General features: G+C 38.5%; 1 protein-coding gene across 1 annotated transcript in view; it reads right to left on the reverse strand.

Annotated features, from left to right (window-relative positions):
- Nucleotides 1-26966, reverse strand: part of FBN1 (fibrillin 1) — a 141470-nt gene that overhangs the window by 57064 nt on the left and 57440 nt on the right. Inside the window, exons 9-23 of the mRNA XM_009994455.1 lie at nucleotides 26481-26651; nucleotides 25062-25202; nucleotides 24184-24303; nucleotides 20623-20748; nucleotides 18394-18516; nucleotides 13588-13710; nucleotides 12462-12614; nucleotides 11485-11538; nucleotides 10468-10593; nucleotides 7455-7580; nucleotides 6483-6602; nucleotides 5389-5526; nucleotides 4374-4424; nucleotides 1663-1788; nucleotides 637-861 (exon numbers count right to left, since the gene is read on the reverse strand). Of these exons, the coding sequence (XP_009992757.1) occupies nucleotides 637-861; nucleotides 1663-1788; nucleotides 4374-4424; nucleotides 5389-5526; nucleotides 6483-6602; nucleotides 7455-7580; nucleotides 10468-10593; nucleotides 11485-11538; nucleotides 12462-12614; nucleotides 13588-13710; nucleotides 18394-18516; nucleotides 20623-20748; nucleotides 24184-24303; nucleotides 25062-25202; nucleotides 26481-26651 (1923 nt within the window). The remainder of the gene's footprint in view (nucleotides 1-636; nucleotides 862-1662; nucleotides 1789-4373; nucleotides 4425-5388; nucleotides 5527-6482; nucleotides 6603-7454; nucleotides 7581-10467; nucleotides 10594-11484; nucleotides 11539-12461; nucleotides 12615-13587; nucleotides 13711-18393; nucleotides 18517-20622; nucleotides 20749-24183; nucleotides 24304-25061; nucleotides 25203-26480; nucleotides 26652-26966) is intronic.

The raw sequence follows: 26966 nt of genomic DNA on the forward strand, positions 1-26966 counted from the left end.
GAATGTTTAGGTTTTGGGTAACTGGCTTTCTTTATAAACATATTAACATCCATTTATGCTTCTGACATTGCCCAGCTTAACCACACTTGGAATGACAGCTTTCAGCACATGATGCTAAGATGTCACTGTGTCATTCATATTTAATGCTGCAAGTTTACTAACAGTAGTCATAACAAAACTTGGTTTACAGTAAATTCAATTCTGTTGATTTGAGCTATCATGCTGGAAAAATTTTTCTCTGCTTCTTCAAGTCTCTCCACAAGAAATTCCCAAAATTATTCACCCTCCCTTGCTTGTTGCTTCAGAGTAAAATTAAAGTTATTGCACTCTGCACAGGTAAGAATTGCCCTTCCAATACATCCAAAGCTGACTCCTCTGATTGATATAGCTCTTATACTATGAAATGCCAGGTTTTCAAAGCTATTCCATAAGCCAGAGGATTGCCTGTGACACAGACTAAATTATCTGGTGTTTTATTGTGTCCTTAATTTCTATGAAACCTAATTAGATTTTCAAATACGCCTTAAGGTGAGCAAAGTACCCATCAATGAAATCTTTGAACCCACAGAAATTGTCCAAAGGAAGAGTAAAAGCCAGCAGGATTTACTGGAAATGGACCACAAATATACCACATACCTTTAGAGAAAGGTTTCCCAGTTATCTCTATTTTCGTAGAGAACCCAGATCCTCTTGGACAAAGAGCTTCAAATTCAGGTGTTCCCTTCAGAGGGCACTCCTCACATTCAAAGCCCCACGCTGCCCCCACTGAACAGCAACAAGCATCCATTCGGTGTCGGCCTGGGATTTGTGAGGTGCATTGCTCATCTTCATGCTGCAGGTAGCAACTCTCCAAGCGAATGTCTGTGAGACAATTGAACAGCATGTTGAGAGAGAAAGAGAAAATTTAGTTCACTGCAGAGGAATCCTTTTCCAGAATCCCTTCACAGGACAGTTTGCTTCATGTTTTTGTGGACTCGGAGGAGTGTACCAAGCATGGGCTGTAATTCGTAACAGCCAAATATTAATGCTAAACTCTTAATTTATGAGTTGAAGAAGGTTTAAAGCATCATTCTGAAAAATGCTGCTTAACACTTGAAACAAATTTTGGATCAGTAAAGGATTTAAAGCATTTCAGCTTTCCATACCTATATAAGGCTAATTAATACAAGCTATGCCTTGTTCTCTGACAAATCTTAGGTATTTACTATTATAATGAGACAAAGATGACTTAGATGGACAGCATACAAAACTTGGATATTCTTGGATATCTCTATTAAGATGTATGGTGTGGCTAGGAACACCACATCCCTCCTCAGGCACCTGAGTCCCAGCCCACCGCAGTACCCTGCTACCCCACTCTTCCAGCTGTGGTGATTTCACTGGGATTCCTGATGAACAGTGCTAAGAGCACAGATGATCTGCAACGAACCAAATCAAGGCTATTTACCAGCTAGCAGACGGTCATGGGCTTTAGCTACTACCAATGAAATCTGTTTCTACTCCAGCTGAACTAAGTTCTTGTCCCTGGTTGATTCCATTTGAAAATTACTTCTGTGGACAGAAATAATTTTCCATACTTGTAAGAAAATATGCAGTGCAAACATTTCTCATCATATAGATTTGCTCTTCTCTAGCAGACCTGTATATGGAATTAATACTTACCAAGACATGTTCGTCCAGAAGCATCTAAAGTCATTCCATTGGGGCACTGGCAAACAAATGATCCCAAGGTATTGACACACTGCCCATTTGTACAGACTCCAGGAAACACCTCACATTCATTTACATCTATTTCCAAACAAAATGTGAATAAAAATTACCACTAGCATGCTAAACATGAACAAATTAGAAAAAAATACGAACATTCTGATGGTTGGGGTTTAGGATAAAATAAAAATCCACAGCAGTTTACATGGCAAAATTCCAAATATTTACCTGACAAAATTCCAAATACTTAGGAAGTATTCCTGGCAAGTCAGCCAGAACCAATTAGTTACAGAAAACTGTTGGTGATTAGAAATAATACATGTTGCTATTTGCCATTCCTACATATACTGAAATCAAACTCAAAAGTAACAGAAAAAGGAAGGGGCATTTAAAAATTGTATCAATTTTCATACTTACTGTAGGCCAGATTTTTGAAGCAAATGGGCAGAGAAAGACAAAGGTAAGTGCATAATGAGATTACGCATTATTCCAATAAGATTAAGTTATATTGTACTTTTTGCATGTTTTTTAAAATTTTTGTATCTTTTATGGTTTTGTCTTATCGAGCACAACTCTGCCTGTCTGGAAATACTGCTTAAAAACCAACCCTATGACCGTGTCAGCATTTAGTAACTTTATATAGATTAAAATAAACATTTTATGACTGCAGAGTTTAACTTCATTAAGTAAAGATTATATTCCAATATTTAAGAGGCAAATATAGCACTTTTGGGTGTTAATTTGGCCTGAGCAGAATTAAATTCTTAGTTATCTAAGTGTAGTGTCCTCCCACCGGTGTCCTTGGTGAAAACCACATGCTTCACAACTGCCTTTAGGAAAAAGCCTCCAGCATTAAATATGCCACAAGATGAAGCATGATAATTTTTAAGACAGGAGAGGATAAAAACAAGAAATGAGAAAATAATTACTCTGATTTTAAAAAACTCTAACAGTCATGCATAGAGACATCAGGAAGTAAGTAAGGTTGGACTTGGGTCTGCTTCCAGACAGAACTCCGGGTACTCTAGCTCTCAAATCACATGCAGCAGGGTGGAAGATAAACGTGGGGTGGACACCAGTGGCCTCTGCCCCTGAACAGGTTTTATAATAAAAAGCCCACATTGACTGGAAGGCAGGAAGTAAAGCCAGTCGATTATCAGAAACCACTGAAACACAGTTCATGGCCTATAAGCAATATTCCAGTTGACAACTCCAGGGCTCACCCGTAAACTAGAGGAACACTGCCAACTTAGTCTGCTTATGTCCTTGCAAAAGGTCCATTACTCATTTTACGTGGGCTATGTATGGGGCAACTGAATATCATCTTTTGGGAATTAAATTTACCCCCTTGTCCTGTCTCTCATATGCCAGTAAATTTCCTAGAGATCTTCCCCTGTCTTGAAAAATGCTTACAGTGGTTAAAACCCAAATACAGCTTCATTATGTTAAAAACAGGGAAAATTACTCAGAAAAGTTTGGGGCTGTCTGGGTCCACTGAAAGGAGAAAGGTTAAAGCATGCAATAGATGTAATCCAAAGGGCTGGTAAAGGAAATGCTGAAAACAGCTATGTCTACATTTTGGAAGGATAAACTTTCCATCTCAGCAGTGTTGAAAATGTTCTAAGACTTTCCTTGTGAAGAAAGATAGGTGGGGCCACTTTTTTTTTTTTTTTTTGCCTTCTCTTTCACTTACACACTCCAGAAAGTGTTGCTGAGGTCAGATAAGTTAGGTACAGTGGGTCTGCAACACAGACGTGCCAAGGTATTCAGTCATCATTTGGAAAGCAAAGAATATGTGCGAGGGTGTTCCTCTTTTCTATTTCATTTTAATTTTTGTTAAGGGAAAAAACAATGTTTCTTTATGGAAGCTACATATGGGAGTAATTTAAAAAAAATATTTTAACTGCAGTGTCATGTCAGATGTTGTCAGTCAGGGTGACCCACAGCAGTTTGAGTCTCTCTGAGCTTCTGCATGTTATGGAAATATGCAGTACTTTGCCAGGGGTTCAAATCAATTCCAATGAAGTTGAAATCAGGTGGGACCTTCAACTTTCACAGAATTGTACAGTCATCTAATACCAAACAAAAAGCAGCATTTACAAAATATCTTCAGCCTTTCATTTGACCAAAGTTTAAGTGTGTCCTGATGCTTTTTTTTTTTCTTATTAAATAAGACAATGAAACTATGCTTTGGATTGTGTCTGACTTCATATAAGGTTGCATGAAAGAAAGCCAAGGTTAGGGAAAAAAAACCTACACAAAAAAACTTTCATGAGAAATATAGTCTTTAAACATTCTTTTTCTAAGCATAGTAATGGCTTGTCATACCACTGTATCAATAATGCCATGCTTTGTAACATATATATGATGCATACTATTCCCAAATAGGTTACTCAGTTAACAGCATTTGAAAAGAACGAACCACCTCCTTATGCTGGCAGACACTATCACTTGCAAGTGTGTACTTTGAGATAAACTCTGAAGATGTAGGAATGTTAAACAAACTGAAACCAAATTCATCCCTGACATAACTCTAATGAAGTCAATGGAACTACACGAGGTAAGAATTTGGCATAGTGTTCCTCTATGCTAAATTAACCACTTAAATCAAAACACTGAAATTTTTTCCTTCAAGTTCTGATTTATGTTAAGGCAACAATAAATACCTTCACACAATGTTCCCCTTATTCTTGAGTATCCTTTTTGACATATTGGGTCTGGAAAACAAACAAAAGTGTACTTTTAGAATGCTACAGTCCAAAACTGACCATCAGGTTATTGTGCAAAACTGATCACGTAAAATACTAACTAGAGTTTTTTGCTGTGAGAAGTCCAAGTGCTTAAGCAGTATCTCAGTGTTTTCTTAAATAATAAAGGCGTAAAATGGAGTAACTACATAAACTATACAGAGTGTCAGCCATTATCCACTTTTGCTTCCCATTTGTCTTAGTTAGCTAACCCAAAAAGTGATTATATGATTCCTGCTTCATTCAAATAAATCAACTCAGTTAACTTGATCACAGCACATTACAGCCCTATTTACCATGGATGGATGAGGATGAATTCTGCTAAAATATACAGGATGAATTCAACTAAAGATTTGATCAAACTAGCAGCTTTCAGCATGTAGAAACAACCCCCACACATTTCTGCATTCAACAGCTCATCCTACAGTTCAGTCTAATTATCAAGTAAATATGCAGAGACCTCAAACCATGTCTCAACCCATATGACTCTCAAGGTCATCAGTTAATCTACAGTGTATATTAAAAAGGGGATACTCCCTCTCCTCCCTCCATTACCACACCAAAGATGCATTTGTTACAAACATTTTCTTGAGAGCTCTGGGGAACATGCATCTCTTGCTACATCATTAGGAACTCTAGATCACTAATTATGATAAAACATGTTAAAGCAATGCTGCAAGTCACAGTCTGTAGGTGTGGTCCCTTCCCTTTAGAATTTAAACTTGTCAAATAATTTCTATAAAATCCAAAGTTAGATCCTTCTATACCTACATGCTGCCTCTCAAATACTAAGACTTCTCTTTTCACACTGAATGAGGAATGAGTGCTCAGTAATAGAACATGTTGCTATTTGTCTAGTCTTCTACAACAATAATCAGGAGCAACCTCAGAATAGGAAAAATTATGGGTTCCTGAGAAAAATAAACAGCATTACCTCTTTCACATGGTGTACACGGGCTTCCCCAAGCAGCACCTAGTGAGGAACAGCACTGGGACTTCAGAGTTGCTCCATTAATATTTATTTCACATCTTCCATCAACTATGTTCTGCCAACAGGTACCCTTAACAGTTTCTGTTTGGAAGAAAACCCAGTGTATTGTCACACAGATTGTTTAGCATTATACATGAATATATTTGCAAACACACTTGAATTTAACCATGAAAAGGAATAATCCTTTCATTATAACTGACTACATCAGATCTTAATTTATTTTAAAAGCTCTTAATTTACCCTTCTTTATGCTGGACAATAGCCTGAAATGGTCCAGGCACAGAACCCTTACAAATCCTGGTCTATGCTTATTGACCTTAACAGGCAATCTCTCAACACCATTCAAGATCAGAGTAATTGTATTTATTATGACACAGATTAGAAGCAGATGCAGAAGAATGGGGTAGACAGAACTCCTTTTGGATCTTCCATTAACCTATTCAATTTTCCAGTTTGAATATCTGATCCTCCATATAGGGAGAGGCAGAAGATAGCTAAGGATCTGACAGAACTATAGTTCCACAGTTTATCTCACTGACTAGGCAACAGCTATAAATTCCTGTCCCTCCAGAATAGCTAAGGGAAGAAATCATGAATCCCCAGAGTATGAGTCACAGCATTGTCTGTGGCTGCTCTTAAGCTGCTCTAGACTGTACACAACTTTCTCATGCTTCATCTCAAATAGAAAACTGTCCTTTCCAGGGAGGATCGTAACCACAACATACCCACCCCTCTTGCATATTCAGTGTGTGACCATAGACCTGAAGAAGTAAGTCTTAGCATTTCTGTATTTGTTACTAAAAAAATTTCATCTCTCTTTCAAAATTGACATGGAAGCACACCATGCTTACAGGTGCTAGTGACCCCTTATGAACCCACAGTAACCAACACCTTCTTTAACATTATTTCTGTAATGTTTTCCACTAAATTTATCTACACAAGTTATTTTTAAATGTTTTCTAAACTTGATGTACAATGTTTGTATGGCACTGGACATTTGCAATCACCAAACATAAAATCTTCAGAAGAATAAATACCTATGCAGATGGTTTTGGTTGTATCCAAAGTACTTTCAGGAGAACACTCACAAACAAAAGAGCCTGGTGTGTTTTTGCACACTCCATTGACACAGGGGTTAGATTCGCACTCATCAATATCTAGAAGAGAAATACACTTCTGTTAGTGCCAAGAAGCATTAACAAAAATATATACGTTTTTTAAGCTTAGGGAAAAATGGAAGAAGCTTTCCTCATGGCCAGTTTTCCTGATACTCTGTTTTTCTATTATGAAACTCTTCACAATAGACATATGTATCCTAAAGACACACTAACATGCTAGAACATTGAAACATTCACAGAATCATCCTGCTTGGAAAAGACCTTGAAATTCACCAAGTCCAACCATAACCTAAATCCACCAACCATAACGTAAGCTATCCATTCAGTGCTTAAATCATGCCCCTAAGCACCACATCTCTATTTCTTTTAAACACTTCCAGGGATGGAACTTGGGAGCAATATCTCATCTTTCAGTGATATCCAGCTATTGCCCTGCTTTGTGGTGATGGACTGTGTTGTTTAAATGATCTGATACACATCCTGTCTCTCAAGAAGGGTTCAAGCTAGGAGCTGTCTGGCTCGGTTCTCCACATGTGAGATCAGGTTTGTAAAACGTGGTTATTCTCAACTTTGTCTCACCCTTGACACAACGTGGGCCCACTGGTAGCAGCCAGTAAGGAGAGTGCCAGTAGAGATCTAATACAGGGCATTCCATAAGGTTATCTAACACTTTCATTTTGGCCTTGTCTCTCCTCATTACCCTCCCTCCCCAAATAATCTATTTATAGGTTTTTTTGTTCTACACATTATATCCTCATCAAGGTATTTCTGGCACAATCCTATTTATAGTTTTTTTGGTTCTACACATTATATCCTCATCAAGGTATTTCTGGCACAATCTAAGAACAATCCAAATGAATAAAACTAGCATTAAATGGGGTAACTAATTACCTTCACATGTCTTTAGGTCAGGAGTGTATACAAATCCTTTTGGACAGGTACAGGTGAAACTTCCAGGAGTATTTCTGCATTGCCCATTGTCACAAAGCAGCATGTTCAGTGCGCATTCATCAATGTCTATAAAGAAAATCAGGAACATTTTAAGAAAGAAAACATTTCTGGAATAGACAGACACATTTCGTTAGATTTTGTTTATGTGAAGAGAAGGAAGAGACAAAGGGGAAAGAGAGAGAGAGAAAGAGACAAAGAGGGGAGAGAGACAACAGGGAAAAAATAAGAAAAAAAACCACCTCTACATATTTTTTCTGACTTTTCCTCTGAGCTTTATTCCTTTGCAGACTGATTTCCTTTTATAAGAGTTCATACTTCCTTTCTACACATATTCATAATATGTGACAGCCACACCATGGTTCAAAATAAAGCTGGGAATCCCACTTTCATCTTGCCTATATTGTGGAATAGGTCTATACAGTCTCTGATTCCCTGCACAGTCATGAAAGAAATGAGAAGAGGAATGGTTTGGAATGGTTTGCTGGACATCCTGGTCCTTAAATTTTTTCCAAGCTGGCTCTGAACTGTCCTAGATGTTATGGTTAACAAGGCCAATGCAAGTCTACACTTGTTTCAGAGGTGAAAACTTTTAATAGAAATGCTAGTGCTAAATTTCAATAGCCCTTAGGAAATCTTTGGAAGAGCTGTTGTCATTAGGGAGAAGTTGCAAGAAGGTGGCAACGTGCCATGAGTGGCAGGTGAAGACCAGAAGAGACCCCAAGAGCAGGCAGGAACAATTGGCTAAGTTAGAGAGGCCTCAGAAGGTGTTGAGAGAAGTTGGGAAGACTCAGAGGGTCAGAGCAGCAGCTGGGAACAGCAAAAGTGCTAGGAAAAGCAGGGAGATTTGCACAATACAGACCATGTGGGAAGCTTCACAGGAATTCAGAAAAATTGAGAGAGGGCCAGGTGGAACATTATGGAAGAATGGGAAACAGCTGTGATGGAGCATGGATGTGGGCTGCAACAGGGTGGGCTGGGGAGCAGCTGGAAAACTCAGATGGATGGGGAGAAGAGATGCCATAAGCTACAGGCAGACACTGAAATGGGACATGCTTAATTAGAGCCAAAGAAACAAATGGGAAAATAGGATGAATTGCAGTATGACTTTTATCAAAGACAGATCAACTCTTGTTTTTTTAAAAATAAGATAGTGGATAGTTTAGACTGGGATAACACAGATGACTTAAGCTATTTAGGTTTAAGTAGAGAGTACAGAACCCAAATAAAACTATTATGTAAGCTGGAGATAACAGAAAGGAATTTAAGAACTTTAAGGTTATTCCAGAGCTGGCTGAAGGACAGATTACAGTAGGATATATTAAAAAGAGGAGTAATCATGATGGAGAGAGGATATTAACAATGCTTTTCAGGGATCAGTCTTGGGACTGATTCTATAAAATATTCATTGCAATGTAGAAATAAAAAATGAATGGGATGAAAAACTGTGGATAACACTAAGCTGGATGTTATTACCAATACAGAGTCCTGCAAGACCAAATTAATATTGACAACATGAATGAGAGAGGATGAAATATAATCACCAACATTCAAACCTATGCAATTAAGGACCAATAACATGTTATGAGCCAGAAATCATTGGTTATAAGCTATCAAGAAGAGAGAAGTCTGCATGTAGCTCCTAATTAGAGGTTGATGTTGATCCCAATGTCTAACATGTATCTGAATAAATACTATTGCATCTTAGAGTCAGTTTAGGCAGGATATTCCTAGGGGCAATGAAGAATTGCTTGCATCACTATAGAAGACAACTAGTCAGACCCCATCAAAACACTGTACACTGGTGAGATCAGTCATGTTCAAGAGATGAAAATTGTAGATTTGAATAATTTAGCCAACAGAGTTTGAGAAAAGATAGGATGATTCGTTATAAATATTTTGTGGATAAGTGCTGATACAATGCTGAGTCAAAGGATAATATTAGTACAACATCAGCTGGTAATAGTCATTAGTCTTTTTAGTCAAAAGTCATTACAAATACATTTTTAACAAGAAAGCAGAAGAAATTTCTAATCAACTGTACAAAGCAGGTCTGGAACAATGCACCAATGCAGGAGTGGAAGAAAGGGTTTTAAGCTATGGGCTTTAAATGGGACCATGTAATGGAAAAAGAGAATTGCCAGAATTAAAATTTGTAACAGGATACTGTTACAGGCGTCTGATAGTATTTTTACACCCCAGATAGTGTGAGAAGAGACTGGACTGCTACTTATTTGAATTCTTTTTATTGCATGCTGTAGTGCTTCCACCAGTCACCTCTAAGGAGCAAGAATTTACTTTCCCTTTCTGTGATGAAAAATTTGGCTCTAGATGTTTTTCACTTGTACAGCATAGGAAACCAGCCTTAGCTAGAGATACCATGCCATCAGATTCTGCTGGTGCTTCCAATGACAATAAATTTTCCTGTGTCTGGCCAGTAAGCTTAACACAGTTAAACCAACAGCTCTGTCTGAAAGTTGAAAGGGAATTCTCCCCAAAGTCAGAGTTGGGAGAAACCACGCAAGCTTTCTGTAGCATATAAGATGCTTATCTGCCTATGATCAGCTGGGAGTTTTACTTAATTCCCTTGCTCGTGGAGGCACCAAGCACACTGTTGATCCTAGATCCTCCCTGTGATGTATTGTAATTGAGGAATCTGTGTTCTTTTGATTTTGAGAAACATCAGTACTGCAGAGTGCATGTTCAGTGGGCTTAGCAGAACTGGATGCTTACTGCCTGGTTGCCAGGGATTTGAGTCAGTGATGGCAATGGTCTCTGCAGTGGAGGATTTTACGAGCATTGCAAGGCACTGAAACAAGAATTGAGCGGAAACATCCAGAAATATCAGAAAAGCAGCTAGTGAACCTGATAAAACACTGGAGGGAAAAAAAAAAAAGGTGAAAGAGGATAAAAATAAACATGAAGCTTCAAAATGAAAAAATGAGACATTTCATACCAATGCAGTTTTTCCCAGTTGAATCCACCTCATATCCAGGGTCACAAATACATCTGTATGTTCCATGCAGATTCTCACATCTTCCGTTTGGACAGAGATCAGGATCCAGTAAGCACTCATTAATATCTACATAAAGATAAAAAAACCAGAAAAACAGAGTCAGTTGTTGAGGGTTTGTGGGGGGTTAATTCTCAAAACTAGAAAAAAATATTTTCAATATCACAAACATTGGCTGCTCTATATTTAAAAATCTGTAGTGCTAATTAGGGAATTCACACCTAAATATTCACACTCAAGAGAAAAAAGCATCCCTTTCACACTGATTTAAGACCATCTTCACCCCACAGATCTTTAAGCGACTTCAACTGTAGACAAGAACTGGGATAATAAACTGCAGTCCTTCATTTAGAGATGTGCATGTACTAACACCCCCCTGCATCTCCTGATTCATAGCATTTCCAGATGGCACCACTCTCCAAAGCATGAACATCCCTCTTTTCTGAATACTTTCCCCTCTCTACTGCCAGGAAATCTACTAGTGAGCATTGGCTGACTTAGTTTGCAGTTTCACAGTTCCATGACTACGGAGCTTTTATTGTAATCATTCGCTCCTTCTCTGTAATGAACCTAAATCTGTCAGCTTGGTCTTTTTAACAGGTGAAAGTATGTGAGGAAGCTCAACGTTTCAAATAATTTTATTCTTCAGGATTACTTCAGTTGAAATGTGCAAAGTTATGTTACTAAGTCATACAGGTAACAACACTTCTCACAAATTTGCCTTTATTTTGTAATACCTCTCTCATACATTCCATGGCACAAAACAGAGAGGGCACACTGGCATGCTCCACCCATTTTATCCTAAATTATTCTAATGTGTTGCAAACAGCAATTTGAATAAGCCTTCCTTTCTTTATTTCCTGCTATCATCCCCACCAGCATGTCAAACAAATCAAGGATATCAAGGTAGCACTTTTTAGCCAGATCTGCTATAGCTTGAATTACATTAGGTGATCTTACCATTTCCTCCTGCAGTCATGCCAGTTCCACTGCTGCACAGAGCCTGATATTCAGCTGGAAAAATATTAAAACACTTACTGGAATATTTTTTCTTAGCTCATTGCTTTCAACAACATCATTTGCAACATGACAATTCATTATTTGAATGAAATAATATGCATTTCAATTACTCTAAAAACGTCAATAGCCTCAGTGTATTCTGAACCTGTGAAACATTTTCGCAGGTTCAGTGTCTGCATCTGCTCATGGAGATAGATCAGTAAGAACTTCACATGATGAACTGAGGCATTTAGGAAGAGACATAAACTTCATGCTGGCCCTCTTACCCAAATGAAGCATAACAAATTCACAGCAAGATTCTCCAGAACTCCTGTGTCCAAGCCCTTGCTCAATGTGTGCATCCAAAGTGATGAGGAAACAGTTTGCCTATAGATCTAGCCCATATTTAACTCAATTAGCAGGAGTGGCTTCAGTAGCTCAAAGAAGATTAAGGATCTCTTATCCTTAAAAAAATTCTCTTGCCAGAGAAGTTATATTCCAGACAACTTTGCTTGCTGGGGATTTCATTGAGAGACTCAAGCGTTCTCAGCCAACTTAACTGGATGTTTGTGTTTGCATTGACTATCCAAAGGCTACTTACTGTATAAGGAATTTCCTAACACTTGAATGATACAAAATTCAGGCTGCAAACACACAACTGACATGTGCGTGTAAGGATTTGAATATATTAATTACTCAAAATGTTTTAATTAATAACTTGAGGTCAAAATTATTTTTTTTTTGTTACCAATATCTATAAAAATAGAGTTTGCTGTTTGAAAATCTGATTTAATGTGGGTAACAACTCAGGACCCAGGTACTGACATATACTGTTGTCTCCGAAAATTCTCTCCTGTATTCTTCCAACATGCAAAGTATCAGATTATTCAGAATATCTAACATGCTATACAACAATTTAACCAGCAAATATGTTGTACCTGAGTTTTGTGCTGGGCAGGGCTGACAAGGCTCCCCAAAGGCATAGTCAGTGCTGGCACAACAGCATTCTGATTTTGTAACTGCACCAGTTAATGGTCTCACACATTGTCCCCTCTTGTAGCCACCATAGCATGTGCTCCTCATATGTGTATCTGAGGAAAGAACCCGCTCTTAGTCCTGCCATATCCAACTATACACCCATAAATTACAACAAGAATTAAATCTAGCTTGGGTGTCGTAAACACTGTAAAATAGCTGCCAAACCAAAACATTTTTCACCATTTCCCTATGTTTTTCACCCACCTCTACCCTCAGTCCACTCAAGACAGGAAATCCTTCATCCTCATGCTTCTAAGAGTTCAGACTTTCCAACTAATTACTAGTTTGATAACATGTGTTAGTGAACTACTGGAAGAAAAACCAATACTTAAGCTCAGACAACCAAAAAGCCATGCAGAAAAGGGACAAAGGCTCTGCCATGTGACAGGAATATTACTCACTTGTAACTTGATAGGCCCAGCAGCAGGATATAAGAGCTAGAGTCAAATATATCTCAAAACTTCCAAAAAACTCAGTACAATTCACTTCATTTTCAGAGTTCGGGAACTGATTTGATTTTAAAAAGAAGTATTTTCTCTCCCCCTCCCAACCTTATTAGTTGTCAATGATTCACCAAGGCTAAAATCACCACTGGTGCAACACTCTGGGCTAAGCCCACTAAGGTCACACTAATGTTTTTGTGTCCCACTTTAAAAAGAGGTGAAAGAGTAATTAAATCTTTAAGCCTAATGACAAACTAAGAATTTTACATTGATAGACATGGGGCAAATTCTCAAATACTCAAAACTGATACAGCACTACTCACCTCCAACAGCACTATGCTGTATAGTCTACCTGACCTTGGAATTTGGCCCACATATTTTTTCTCTTTAAAAGCCAAGACAAAAGAGCAAAATGGGCTATTACAGTAAGAATCCCAGAGCTATTAGTATCCACTATAACTACCACCCATCAATGCCTGAGAAAACGGTCAATTCTGTATTCAAACTTGATCTGTTCATCAGCCTGGCATAAGTGCCTTAACATTGGTTAATTGTGCCTCACCACACCTGAAGCTGGTCTTACCGACACACACGCGTCCGTCCAGTCCCACTGCAAGGCCAGGGAAGCATTCACATCTGAAAGAGCCATCAGTGTTCACACAGCGCCCGTTCATGCATATTCCAGCTGTCTCACACTCATCAATGTCTGTTGGAGAACAGAATGAGCTTCATGAAAAATAAAATTACATAGTGATCGATACCTGGCCAAAACTTGAATTTATTCAGCTTATTTTCAGTGTACCCTATAGAAAAACACCAAGTGTAAATGGAAATTAATTCAAGTAAAAGTTTTATTAGGAATAATGATTAATCTGTTTTGTGGAACAGAAGAAGAAAATGCTAAATTCAGGAGAAATACACAAAATGAAACAATTTCACTCTCCTTGGACAGGAAAAAGGGACTGCATTTTCCTATTTTTTCCCAAGAGGTAAAAATTCTGAATTAAGGGTCAGTCAGGAAAAAATAATTTAAAAAATTAAATCAAAGTAAGGAGGAAACTGTGAGTGCTGAGACAAAGGACTTCCATGGCATGTAACAGGGCACTCCCTCTCTATGTGACAGTTAGTTCATGCAGCAAGAAATCAGTCCAAATAGCAAACTGAATCTTTCACGCCACTACGAGGTGCCTTCACAGGATCACCAAAGAATTTCCCCTCCTCCTGCTGTGGGTTCAGTTTTTGGAAGCACATTGGAATGCCTACAGTCAAATCCTGCCCGCACAGTGTCTCTCTGGTGATCTGCATGACAATTGGGTTTTCCTATCAGATGCTCATTACAGCCCATTCCATAAACTTTCAATGGACAGACTGCTCGCCAGTCTCAAAAGGAATTTGTTAATGATTTGAGCCCTAAGCAATTGCCAAGCACAAGCTACCATCTTTGCCCAACAGAAGTTCCCTGAACAATAAGGCCCTTAGCTATAAAATGCAGGAATAAAGACTTCAAATATTAGGCTATCACAAAGAGATGTCAAATTAGTAAAAAATTATATAGGCTGTGTATCCTGTTAATAGTAAGATCATTCTCTAGATGCAGAGAGCATGCCATTACTTTATAAGTGATTAAGAAAAGGAGTGTTTAAAATACTGTTTGGAAGTATGTATAACCTTTATAAAATAATCACTTCATAACAACTCTCCATAACATATACAAGAGACAGTGTGTGTGACAATTTCCTTTTTTCTGACCTTAAAAGGGCAAATTGAGAGTGAAACACCTCTGTGTTTTACTTAGTTTGTGTTGTTTGGCATAAAGCATGGCTTGTATGATCCAAGATTCCTTTTTCAAACTGCATTTTAAAATAGAACTTATATTTAAGTACATGAGCTCAATTAATTTCTACTTTACCCTGCAACCTTTTGTTCTGTTTCAGACAAACCTTAAACGTTTTTCCCACTGTAAATATAGTCCTTATTCAGTGTAACTAAAACCAGAGCTGGGACTTCAAAATGTGCCCATAATATTTAACAGTGCAGACAGTTATTTTGCTAGACAACACCAAACTTCTTTTACAGATACAAGTTCTCCTAATTTATTTTTTTTAATAAATTAACTTTTTTTAATGTTACTTATAGAAACAAGCTGTTACTTTTTTTCCTTTTCCTGTAGTTCATTTAAAAAAAAAAAATTGTAAGCAAGAAAAGGGTGAATTGTGTAATCCATTTTCTTCTGCACCAAGTCACAAGTGTGTTGAAAATACTGTTAAAGATGTTTTACAGAAAGGTAAAAGAGGTCACTTAGAATTGTGCAGATCAGCTGAAAGCTCTAGCAAAGATGGGGTAAAAAGCCTCTTCTTTTACCAGGGCTGAGATTCCAGTAAATCAACTGCATACACAGGCAAAAAGTCCAAATTTCTAACCTTGACAAGGCTCCACTGTCTTCTTTGTTACAAGTCACCATTTGGACAACTTCAAAAATACTCGTTTTTCTGAGTTTTGCCAGAATAATCTCAATCTGGTTGGAAAACCAACTAATGGACTCATGTCTCCATGAGATTTTGCTTTTTCTTCTCAGCTTACTTGGTAGTGCAAGCTAAGTAGACTAAGTCCTCTAACGTTGACCAGGAAAAATTTACTCAGACTACTAAACCGCCACTTCCAGTTGCCTTGCAATAGCTTTCAACTTGGGGAATTTCTGTTTGGTCTAAAGACAAAACAATGTATGGAACAGAAATAATGCTTTAATTCTGCCTGCCTGACGTAAGCATTTCTGAAAAATCATCAGTGAAAGAAACTAATGGTGAATACATTTACTATGTCTTGTATTACAGGGAATACACAAGACTGTGGTGTAACATTCTTTTTTGGCATGTTACTTCATAAAGCCTGAGTGGAATTTTTTACCAGACAGCCAAGCATAAGCCCTATACTTATAGTTAAATTCCAATTTTATGGAACTAAGTGACAACTACAGTATAACCAACTTTGAGTTAGAAATTCTACTTAACAGTTAAAAATGTGGCTTCAAATGAGATGTTTATAGAGCAATATGTTGCCCAGCAATTCTTACATTCCTTTGCAGATCCCCTAAGGAGTTTGGGAAAAATATATGTTCAATTCTGTATCAAAATTGCCCAGGCAGGTAGTCATTTTGCTGCAGAAGTGCCAGTTTGTGTATGCCCAGTCCCAGCATGCATGAACAAAAAGTGCATGTGTAAGCATGACCTTAAGTGTTTCAACTTGTGTAATATCTCAATGCATTCACTTCACAAACAAATTCAGGAAATGCAATGTGAACAATGAGTGTTTCAAAGGCTGACCCTTCAGTAGGACAGAGTTTATTTCTGTGGTGTGTACAGAAAGGAGTCAATAAGGATAAACTTCAAAATGTATAGGAGGAGATACTAAAGATTGATCTTTTAAACTTCTACTAACATGACTAGAGACACTGACCAGACAGTTGTCCTCTCTGGAGCCACTACATTCCTGGGAATTAGTTCATGATGCTTGGGGTAAGTGGAAGAAAGGAGACAAATGTGAAGTTAGGAAAATGTATAATTGGGGCAACAGTGTCTCAAAATCTGGTTTGATTTTGACCCAATAGCAATTTTTATATATAATTAATATTTGCGTGCTCATTCATAGACAAGAAGGCTTATTCTAAGCATTGAAAAGCAGTGGGAGAAATCCTTCATTCTACTGTAAGTTCTGTTCCAACTTTCAGTAGGAATCAGTTGAGTTGCCTGCAATTTTGGATAATTTTCAAATATTCTCCCTTTGATGCACAGAAGTAACATTTCTCTAGGGCCAGAAACCCCTTTTTGGCTGCATCCACACTCCTGTTTAGCCAGAAGGCATGTAACAGAAGCTGCAAAGTTAAGTATCATTGGTTTTTAAGAAGTCTGAAGCAATTTACATACCATCTCTTTGGATGATATTTCAGTGAACAGACTGAAGTAAAAAAAAAAAAAAAAAAAAAAAATAAAAATACCAAAAGATGCTCAAGGCAAATAATCAAGATAAGCACTTGGGCTTAGCTTGCATCAGTGAGTCACATCCCTGCTAATGACATGGAGAGCAGCCAGCGGTCTTTGGGAATATGAGTCCAAGTCTCCCTGCTGTCCCACACACAGACCAGAAGGAAAACAAGCTTTGGCAAAGCACAGACATACACATATCACTTGGAAAACAGGTAAGAATGGAAATAAAGCTGATTACTGTAAGACTGTGAAGGCTGCACCAACACAGCCAGTAGCTGTTAAGCTAAGGAGACACTTGTGTGGATCTGCATATTTATTCAAGAAACTACAAAACAATTCATTCTCCCAGTGAAAACAACTCTGTTACAAAGTAAGAACAGTGTAATTTTAACGAGAAACACATGATGCCCCCACATGAAGGCTGAGTAGCACTGACCTGCATACCTAGTGCAAAAGTGATCAAATGCAAGAAAAGTTCTGGATGTTTTACTGGATTTATTAGCCTGGTTTTGTTCTAAAGTCTATCTCTAGACACCATGCAGTTCAGATCTAACACTGGTACAGTGTTCAAAGAAGCAGCAGGATCCAAATTAATTCACCTTTTTATGTCACTAACTCTCAAAGCCAAAACATTTATTCAAACATTTCCTGAAGTCTTAGCAAGCACTTTGTCTGACTTGATTCCAACAGTTAAAAGATTTTAAATTTTTCAGAAGAAAAAAAAAAGTAACTTGGCCAAACATCTGTTTATTTATTATTTTGACTTCTGCTTTGTGCCCATAAAACTTATTGAAACATGAAGATTTCTACAGACAAAACTGAAAGGAAATGGATGACATTACTAGCAACCAGAATGCTGCAGTGTCTCCTCCCACAGGGGTTATTGCTGAGCTACTGCAGCAAATGGAGAAGACAATCTTGCTGTGGTGCTCATGGTCTGCATCTCAGTCACATGGGATGCTGGGCACTCCTCAGAGGTGCTGTATTGACTAAGAACACCCAGGCACAAATGGGAGAAAAACCCAAAGAAGGCAACAAACCAGGATGTTTGGGCGGACAAAGGCAGAAAAGTTTAAAAGGCCAAACCAAAAAGTGAGACATACTGGAGCCAAACTACACTATACCTCATAGGCAAAAACCATGGAGTTTAACTAGGTCAGATCACACAGTTCTTCATCAAATAGTATTTCCCACTGACTGGTTAGGGTGGTTGCTCAACACTGTGGAAAAGAATGAGTTTTGTCCTGTACAATGACAAATTCTTCAAGCTGATTAAAAAAGCATATCTGACAAGAACTCTGCCCAGTATTTCTTGTTCCCAAGGATTACTGCAAGGCATAAGGCAATTCTTGGAGCTACCAGAGGGATATGACTCACAAGCTTCGGGAACCCATATTTTTTGTGCTTACCTGTGCAATAACGTCCATCAGATGCTAACTGGAACCCTGGTTTACAGATGCATTTAAAACTGCCATCTTCATTGATGCACATCCCATTGAGGCACATGTTCCTTATACTGCATTCATCCATATCTGAAAACGTACATAATAGACATCATGCTTATAATGCTTAAGTAAAAGAACTCTTAATATTTATATCCAAAAGATAAAGCTTAATTGCTTTATTAGTTGTCAGATAATCGGAAACATACAATGGCACATACTGCACTGTCCTAGACAACAAGTCAAAGCAATTATTCATTTTTTTCACAATGAATCTTTAATATATAAAGGTATGCATCCAAAAATATCAAAGAGAATGAATAACAGATGAGAAATGGGACAGCTTAAGAACTGCCAGCGTGTAAAAACCCCCAAAATGTGAGAAAGTTATGTAATTGAAGAGGGTTGGTGCAACAGAAGCTAGGTTGGAAGCAGCCTCCCTTCTTTCATTTGGAATGGTAAACACAATGTTATGTTACTAACACCTGAAGGGAAGGAGTGGTAATTTGTGTTTGGAGTGAAAACTTTTGTAGCCTCCATTGGATGAGTCTAAGATTTATGATGTGGGAGACTTCCCAGCACTGTGCTCAACCATGCATTCTCTGGGCACTTTCATCATCAGCTTCCATTTAAAATAACACATATCCCTTCCCTGGATTCAGCATGATAAGTCACATATGAAGGTACTTACTAGTCATGGCTTCATACTAGTATTATTCACCCTCTGACCTACTGGCACAGCATGAAGGATTCAAATAGGAAAATGTCCCAGACACTGCTGCTCTGAACCCTGCACAGTTCCTTTTATACACACAAAGCAGCAAGTATAGACAATTCAGTGCTCAATTTGAGTAACCTTTTATAACCTCTTAGTGCTTATTTCATTCTAGTGCAAATGAAATCAGTTTTGGATGTTAAATCCAAAAAAATCAACACTATTTATTAGTTTAATCTAAATGGCTATACACAGATACATTAAGGTATGGCACAATGCCATGATCTTTACTGCTCAGTGTATGTGTACATGTATGCCTGAAAACAAAATTCAATGCACTACAATGCCAGAGATGAAACTGTTTCATAAGTGGATGCAACAGACATTCTGGCAACATATGCAATAGAATTAAAAATGTTTTACCAGATTGCCAATGTCCTGGTTCTTATTACTATTAGTACTTGGATTTGGTGGGAAAGGAAGAAATCGAAATCAAGTTTTCTTCCAAAATACATTAATTTCCAAATATATTTAGTCAATACAGTTCCATAACAAGATATTTTAAAAGCAGCTTTTAGTGCTAAACTGTATATAAAAAAAAGTCAGGAAAAACAAAGTCTGTCTCTACCAAGGATTAACAGAATCACTACTAGCACATAAAATCACTGGATCATAAAGACATTACAATATTCAGAATCATGTTATTTTCCTTAATATTGCAGCTGTCCTGGACAGAAATCACACTTCTAGACATGGTGTGTTTTCTTTTTACTTACAGGCTAAGTCAGACAAAAATAATTTATGATTTTTTAAAAAATAATCATGTATCTATCCTAACCAGGAATTTTGGCATTAAGTCTTTGAGCTGAATCACTGAGATAGCATTCTGCCAAAAATGTTTCTAAGAACAGTGCTTGAAATTCCTTTAACATATGAATAGATCATTGGGAACCCTCCCAAGGACCTTGGGAAGCATGATAAAGAACATTCTTCTTTCCCCTCCTTCACTAAAGGTCTGGGAGGTAGGAACACATCAATTATGTTTACAAATGTTTCTTTAAACAGTTTTTATAGGTCAGACCAGACTGCATCTACATAAAACACACTGCTAGTCAGTCACCCAGTAAGATCCCACAAAGCATGCTGTTAAACACACAGTAAAATCAGGCAGCATGTGACTTGTCATCTGTTTTAAAATGTACCACTCCCATCAAAGAAACTGGATTTTGCGATAGTGGTATGTGCTATTTCTCCTGCTGGACAGACATCCCGTTGAGGTTTGCCAAACCAAGGCTCCAGAGCTGGCTGCAAGAGACAGTTTACTTGCCCTTCCAGATCCAGCAAAAGGTATTTAGAAATTTGATTCCTTGTTGCTTCCCCTCCCTCCTCCGACAGAGTTCCTTTTATTTTCATTGATGTGAACAACCTCACAACTGTAATTACTGATAAGAAGTGACTTCAGAAAAGTTTTAAAGTCTTACCTTCACAGTTTCTTCCATCAGCTGCCACTTGAAAGCCAGCATTACACACACAGTGAAAACTGCCATCTGTATTTATGCATCGTCCATTATTACAGATACGACCATTCTGTAAACATTCATCAATGTCTGAAAGCCAACCAAATAGAAAAAAACATTCGGGGTTTTTTTTTTTTTTTAAACTTGAGAGGAATTTTTCACATTTCACCCTCCCTTAGGTTTTTAACCCTACATGGAAACTATATTCACATGAAAAATGATTTATTTTTATTTCCATTACTGAACATTACAGTAGTGGAAAATGTTCATCAGCTTGAAATTTCAAGTTGCTGTGAAAGAATTTCAGTGAACGTTATCCTGCAGCTTGCTCAAACAAAAATCAGGACCTTTTGGTTGTTTGTTTTTTTTGCATTTTTGTTCATAATGAAAATATTTTTACTGAAGTTTACTGTAACAATATCTAACTATTGAATGAAAGGTGGGGGAAGCTTGTCTTTTGCTGCTGCTTTTTAAGATAACAGGAAAGTTCAAGACTTTCCCACCTTAGAAGATTTCTCATACTTATTTTATATTTGAAACATCAGCTCCTCATTTCCATCTCTCTGCAGGAGGTGCTTGGCAAGTGCAATGGAGAACCTGAATAGTGATATCACACGAGGCTGGCAACTCTCCTCTCCTCCAAATGAGGGGAGAGGAGATGCTGAGACAGACTGTCTAGACATTTTTCAGATTGCTCAGTGTTCTCCATCAAGGTCTGGACCATCTCCCAGAGATTCCTGCACACAGGGGACTTCACTCACAGCAACCTCAACCAGCCCATGCAGACCTGTCTCTCATGCAACCACACTGTCTTCCCAATATTGTGGGGGTGCCCTTCCTCAGGCTCTCTTCACGGAACTGCACTGGTGTGCTCCAGGAACAAACAGAGCACAGGGCATCCTCCCAAATGCCCCTGCACCTGTCTGAAGGGGAACTGATGCCTCTCAAAATTCTGAACCTTTATTTGCCTTCTTAGTAGTAGTTCTGGGAAGCTGCTACAAATAAATCCAAAAAGAACTGTTCTGCAACCAGGCCAGCAGAGGCAAGAGCTGCTCAAGTGACAGCTAACTGCAGTAGCAGCTTGCCAGCCCTCCTGACTTCCAGAAAAAGTGTACACGCTTGGTAAACCTCCCCTCATTTGATAAACAAGCATCATCAATCAACAATGCATAAAAGTGAGTTTTCTCTCTGCTCAGTCCTCCCACTGTTGTGGCACTCAGCTGTAGCTGAGCCTGGCTTCAGCTCCCCCATCAGCTTCCTTCCTAAGAACAGGCAGAAATGCTACAGTATCTCAACATTTTTCTGGTCTTTTAGTTTTTAGAGTTCATTAGGATTTGTACTTTTATGCATCTGATGCCAACTAAATTATGATGCCGAAAATTAAAACAGAATCTCGCTGTTCTTTATGTCCACACAGTTGACCAGAGATCCACCACTAGTTTCTGCTACATTTCTAATTTTCAAATAGTTCTGTGGGGATTTTTCTTTCCCCCTCTCAGAGAAACCTGCAAAAATCAAAGTTTCTCTCACTGAAATGTCCATAATTGATACCATTTCCATGTAAGGCCAGACCTCTTTCTCTCAGGTAGATTACAGTAAGCACTTGGCTATTAAAGCTTTGACTCCATACATTCATTCATAACTAACCATCATAAAAATTCACCCTTTTTTGAGTCCCATCTTACATCCCTTCTTCTAAATTGAAAAGCTTCTTTTGTTTTTATCACTGATCATCATATGATGACCTTATCTATCTGTCTCCAATTAACATATTGATTCAGCCATACTCCTACTAGAACTATTAAGGGATCCTAATAACAGTTGAATCAGTAGCTTGCACTACAGACTGCAATGTCTCGGTCACCTATCAGACTCATCATCCAGAAAAAGAAACCCTTCCCCTGGAACCTCAGAGCAAGGAATAGATAAACATCTGGTCATTATAGAGACTTCATTTTTCAGGAGTGGACGTAAGGAATTAATTTGCAAAAGCGTAACAGCACAGACACATTTGTGTATGCAAAAAATAAAACCTCAACATACAAAGTAGTCATGTGAAGCAATTTTAGAGCAAATGCTGATTTTGGCAGGCACCAGTGCTATATGCATACTTCGCCAATTGCACCCCACTAGCCCTTTTCTTTTCCCTCAACTGGCCCTAAAAAATCCTTCAGCAAACAAAGATTCCGCAGAGCGTAGCATTTTCTGGACTGCCTGTCAAACAAACACAGTTCCCATAGACTGCAAAGGAACTGCTAAGTGACCACACTTTAATGCCACTAAGCTACTGGGTTTCTGACAACCATGTGTTTGTGTAATGAATCAGTCAAATTAAAAGCGTGTGACAAAAATGACTCATGAGTAAATTCATCACTGCTGAGGCTCCACTTTAGCACTCCTTCACCACTAGGCAGCTGAACTATGAAGATGCTTCCACAACATGGCTGTTTGGCAGCAATTAGGTCAAATGTGACCAGCAGTGGTGCTGGCTCTACATGCTGTCCTAGATTAGAGCAAGCTTCTGTGCCACAAATACCCTTCTGATTCATGAAAGGAAGAGAAAAAAAAAATATAATCACACAATAATACAGATAGTTTTCCTCTGGCTTTTTACAAACTCTCTGCTTTATATTGAATGCATGCTCAAAGAAACCTCCTTTTAGTGCAAAAAGCAAAACATGAAGGCTGGAGGATTCAGAGCATTCAAACCTCCTGTTTCATTTAGATTCTTCATTTCTTATGGAATATCAAAGTAGTCTTTCATTCTCCTGCCAGAAGTCTCTTACTATGATTTAATCACAAAAGATTGCATTCACCTTTACAGTCAAATTCCCACCCCAGGACAGTTTGGGAGCCACAGAACCCTGATAGAAGGCTGGCCAGTGAGAAGCTACATGTTTTTCACTACCACAGGAAGACAAGATGAAGACACAATATCCACTCAGGCTATTGTTGAGCTTGGCTCAACATCAATAATAGAGATTTTATAGCTTCCTCACCTAGACCTTCCCAGTGCTTCAATATCTTTCAATACCTTATTTAAATTTTCATTGCTGTAATTTATGTTTAGTTATTTTTCTGGCAGTGGGCAGGGACAACACACAGGCACTGTAGTCTCATGTTTACCCACTGGAAGACTTATCTTTCACCCTCACTTCTTAGTCTTTTCACAGTCTTTTATAGGTAAAGGGTTTCTCCAAAGAAGGCATGTTCAATTGTCCTTAAAATCCTCTAGAAGCAAAAAAAAAAATGTCTCAATAGTTTGGGGAGAGGGGAAGGTATCTCTTCCACTTCAAAGCCACAAATAATGCCAAGATACTTTCAGCACAAGACAAATGTCTTTCTTCAAAACCCAGTCTGCGAACAGCCAGATCAAGCAAGTTAAACATTTTTACTGCTGTATCTAATTTATTATTTTTTTTAAACCTCTCATATTTAACACATCTGTTAAATTTTGCTTGAAAACTATTTTCCTTCCTGCTATGTATACACTAGTACAGACACAGCTATAAAACCATAATTTACCTCGGCACTCCGTTCTAGTTGCTGTGCTCTGGTATCCAACACGGCACTGGCATACGTAGGATCCCTGAGTGTTCACACAGTCTCCACCGATGCATGGATTGTTTTCACATTCATCAACATCTGCAAAACACAGACAATATATTGTCATTAAGACACTGACTGAAAGGTATTCAGGTCTGTAGGGGTATTTTATTGCTTTGTGATTGGACAAATAGTGTCCTTCAGTCTGAACAGAGAGGGGACATCAGTGAATTCCAAGTGAAAGGATCCTGTGCTGTAAGCTAAGCAGAAGCTGGGAAAAAGGAGTAATTAACTAGACAAGATACTGGATGTGTGAAAGATAGAGGCCTTAATCCCACACCTCCACATTCAAAGCTCCACTGGAGAGACAGATTTTGACAGAAGCCAAATTCAGCATACAAGACACAGCTAATCCTTGCTGCTATCACCAAGCTCTGTCTGAGTTCCAAAATTAAAGGGCTCAAGAGCCCATTAAGATACTCCTGATGAGCTCAAAGAGGACTTGCAAATCTTACTGAGCCTGAGCTTTTTTTCTTTTAACACTTGCATAATCAAAAACTTGGTAACATTTTAAAGATGTTATTTTCAATCACTAATGAACACATTATAGTAACAGGTTAGTGAAAAGGAAACCCTTACTTCTGTCTATTTTGCGGCAAGTTAAAAGATTAGTTAAATACTGGTTTAAAGGCGAAACTGCTGTAAGTTTGCAGTTGAAAGCAATTAGTTCTTGGAAGTCTATTTACTGGTGGGGTTTTTTGGGGGGTGAACTGAAGAGTTATTATATTGTGTGGAAAATGATATTTTTCCCCTAAAACAAAATTCCTGTCTGCGATTTACAGCAGTAAAACACATACCAATGCACTCCCCTCTAGAATCCAGTTGGAATCCTTTGTTGCACTCGCAGCGGTAGCTCCCAGGAGTGGGAATACAGCGCCCATTGAGGCAGAGATGTCGGAACACTTGGCAATAGTCAGTGAGGTTCACTGGCAAGATCACTGAAATAACAGAGTTAGAAAAATATTTAAATAGTTCATCATAACAATTTTTGGTTATCTGCAACTTGTTGACTTTTAATGGAAAATGCTGCACATTTACCTTCCATCATAGTGTGAATTTGATGGTAAAATCAGCATTGGCAGTGGAAAAATGGCACTTTCACCCTTGGGGATTTGTCTGAAAACAGCTAGAGACCACTGATGCTTTCATTGTGGCAAGTCTGATCCCATTTTCCTCTTTTGCAGGACGAGAGGATCGAGCCTACTCATACCTAGTGGTAAAGTGGGTACATGGCACTGCAGGGACTCTACTAAAAGCCTGCAGGAGCAAAAGTAGGCAGACTGGTTCATTTAGCTCCATTTTCATAGACAGCAGAGTGAGGGAGGGGCAGGGATAAGCCTGGAAGGTATGCCTATATGGTCTTTGGCAAGCAGAGAGGAGCTGGCTCTGTCCACGCTTGCAGCTGACCAGAAGCTGTGCAGCTACGTCAGTGCAGTGTCAGGCCTGAATTAACATACTTTGCCTCTTAGGCTTCTTAGCTCAGCTTGGTGCTGAACCAAGACTAAATAGTTTCAGCTAGTGCCAGTGCAAGCAGAGCTTCCTCGGATCTGCACAGAGCATGGGTGAAATCAGCTTGTGTGTAATTGCAAAAGAGCATGTGGCTATGCCAAGCCATTTCAGGTGGCAGACGATACAGGATCGAGCAAGGAACCAAACAAGGAATATATCAGTATTCTGATCTGGCTTCCTCCTTGCCCTACAAAAACCTAACCTATCCATGTGTATCACTGAAACAAGTTCTTTCTTTGCACTGGGTCAGTCTCAGTGTCCAGCAGACTAGTATTTTTATTGGCATACTTCCTACCCAGCAAGTGAGAGCAAGGAAAGAAACCTGAAAGAAGCTGCTTCCTCCCAGCCAAGCTCTTAAATGTAAGTATCTATCTAATAGTCAAAGAGCTAGTCATGTTTCTTAATGTTGACAAGCAGCAAAGCTCACAATAGCCTTAAAATAACAGTAATGTAACTACTACAATACATGAGTCTCAGTAGAGACTGTGAGGATGTAATTTCTGAATTCTGTCTTAACAGGGAAAATACTACCAATGAGGTACACTTGCTGCCAAGATACATGGTAACCAGGCTGTGATTAGAAGGATATCCAGAGACCATACGTCCACACAAAGTAAGCAAAAGAGGTTAACAGCTTCTGAGAAACCCATGTTTTTAAAATAGTTAAATGCAAATGGTGCAGGGAAAGGTTATTATTTCTTTCTTACCATGAGGTGGTGGAGCCCGAGATGGATAGACAATTTCTGGCTGTTGAGGAGGGTAAACAGCAGGAGGTGGGTAAACACCAGGAGGTGGAGGGATGACATCAGGACGGACTGGAGGAAGGTCAGGTCTTGCTGGCAGCAGAGCAGCTACTGTGCATAATTTGCGATACTCATCTGAAATACAAAACCACAAACACAATTTTAGACTCTTGAAGCCCTTCCATTTAATCCAACTTCCCCCCTTTTTGCAGTGTTTCAGATTAGCAATAACAAACATTAAATAATCCGGAAAATCTGAGCCTATATATTTTCTTCATAGTAACACTGTTTATTCTGTGCATTGAGTCATTAATCCATAGGAGGGTATCAATACTACTTGTCAGAATACTGTAAGTAAAGATTCCTGACATTCTGGATATGAAATTGAACAGTGAGGCAGGGACCTGCACTTAATCTACTTAGTCTTCCTTCAGGAAAAATCTTTGATTA

Source organism: Chaetura pelagica, unplaced genomic scaffold (assembly GCF_000747805.2).
Source record: "Chaetura pelagica isolate M959 unplaced genomic scaffold, ChaPel_1.0 scaffold222, whole genome shotgun sequence".
Taxonomy (NCBI): domain Eukaryota; kingdom Metazoa; phylum Chordata; class Aves; order Apodiformes; family Apodidae; genus Chaetura; species Chaetura pelagica.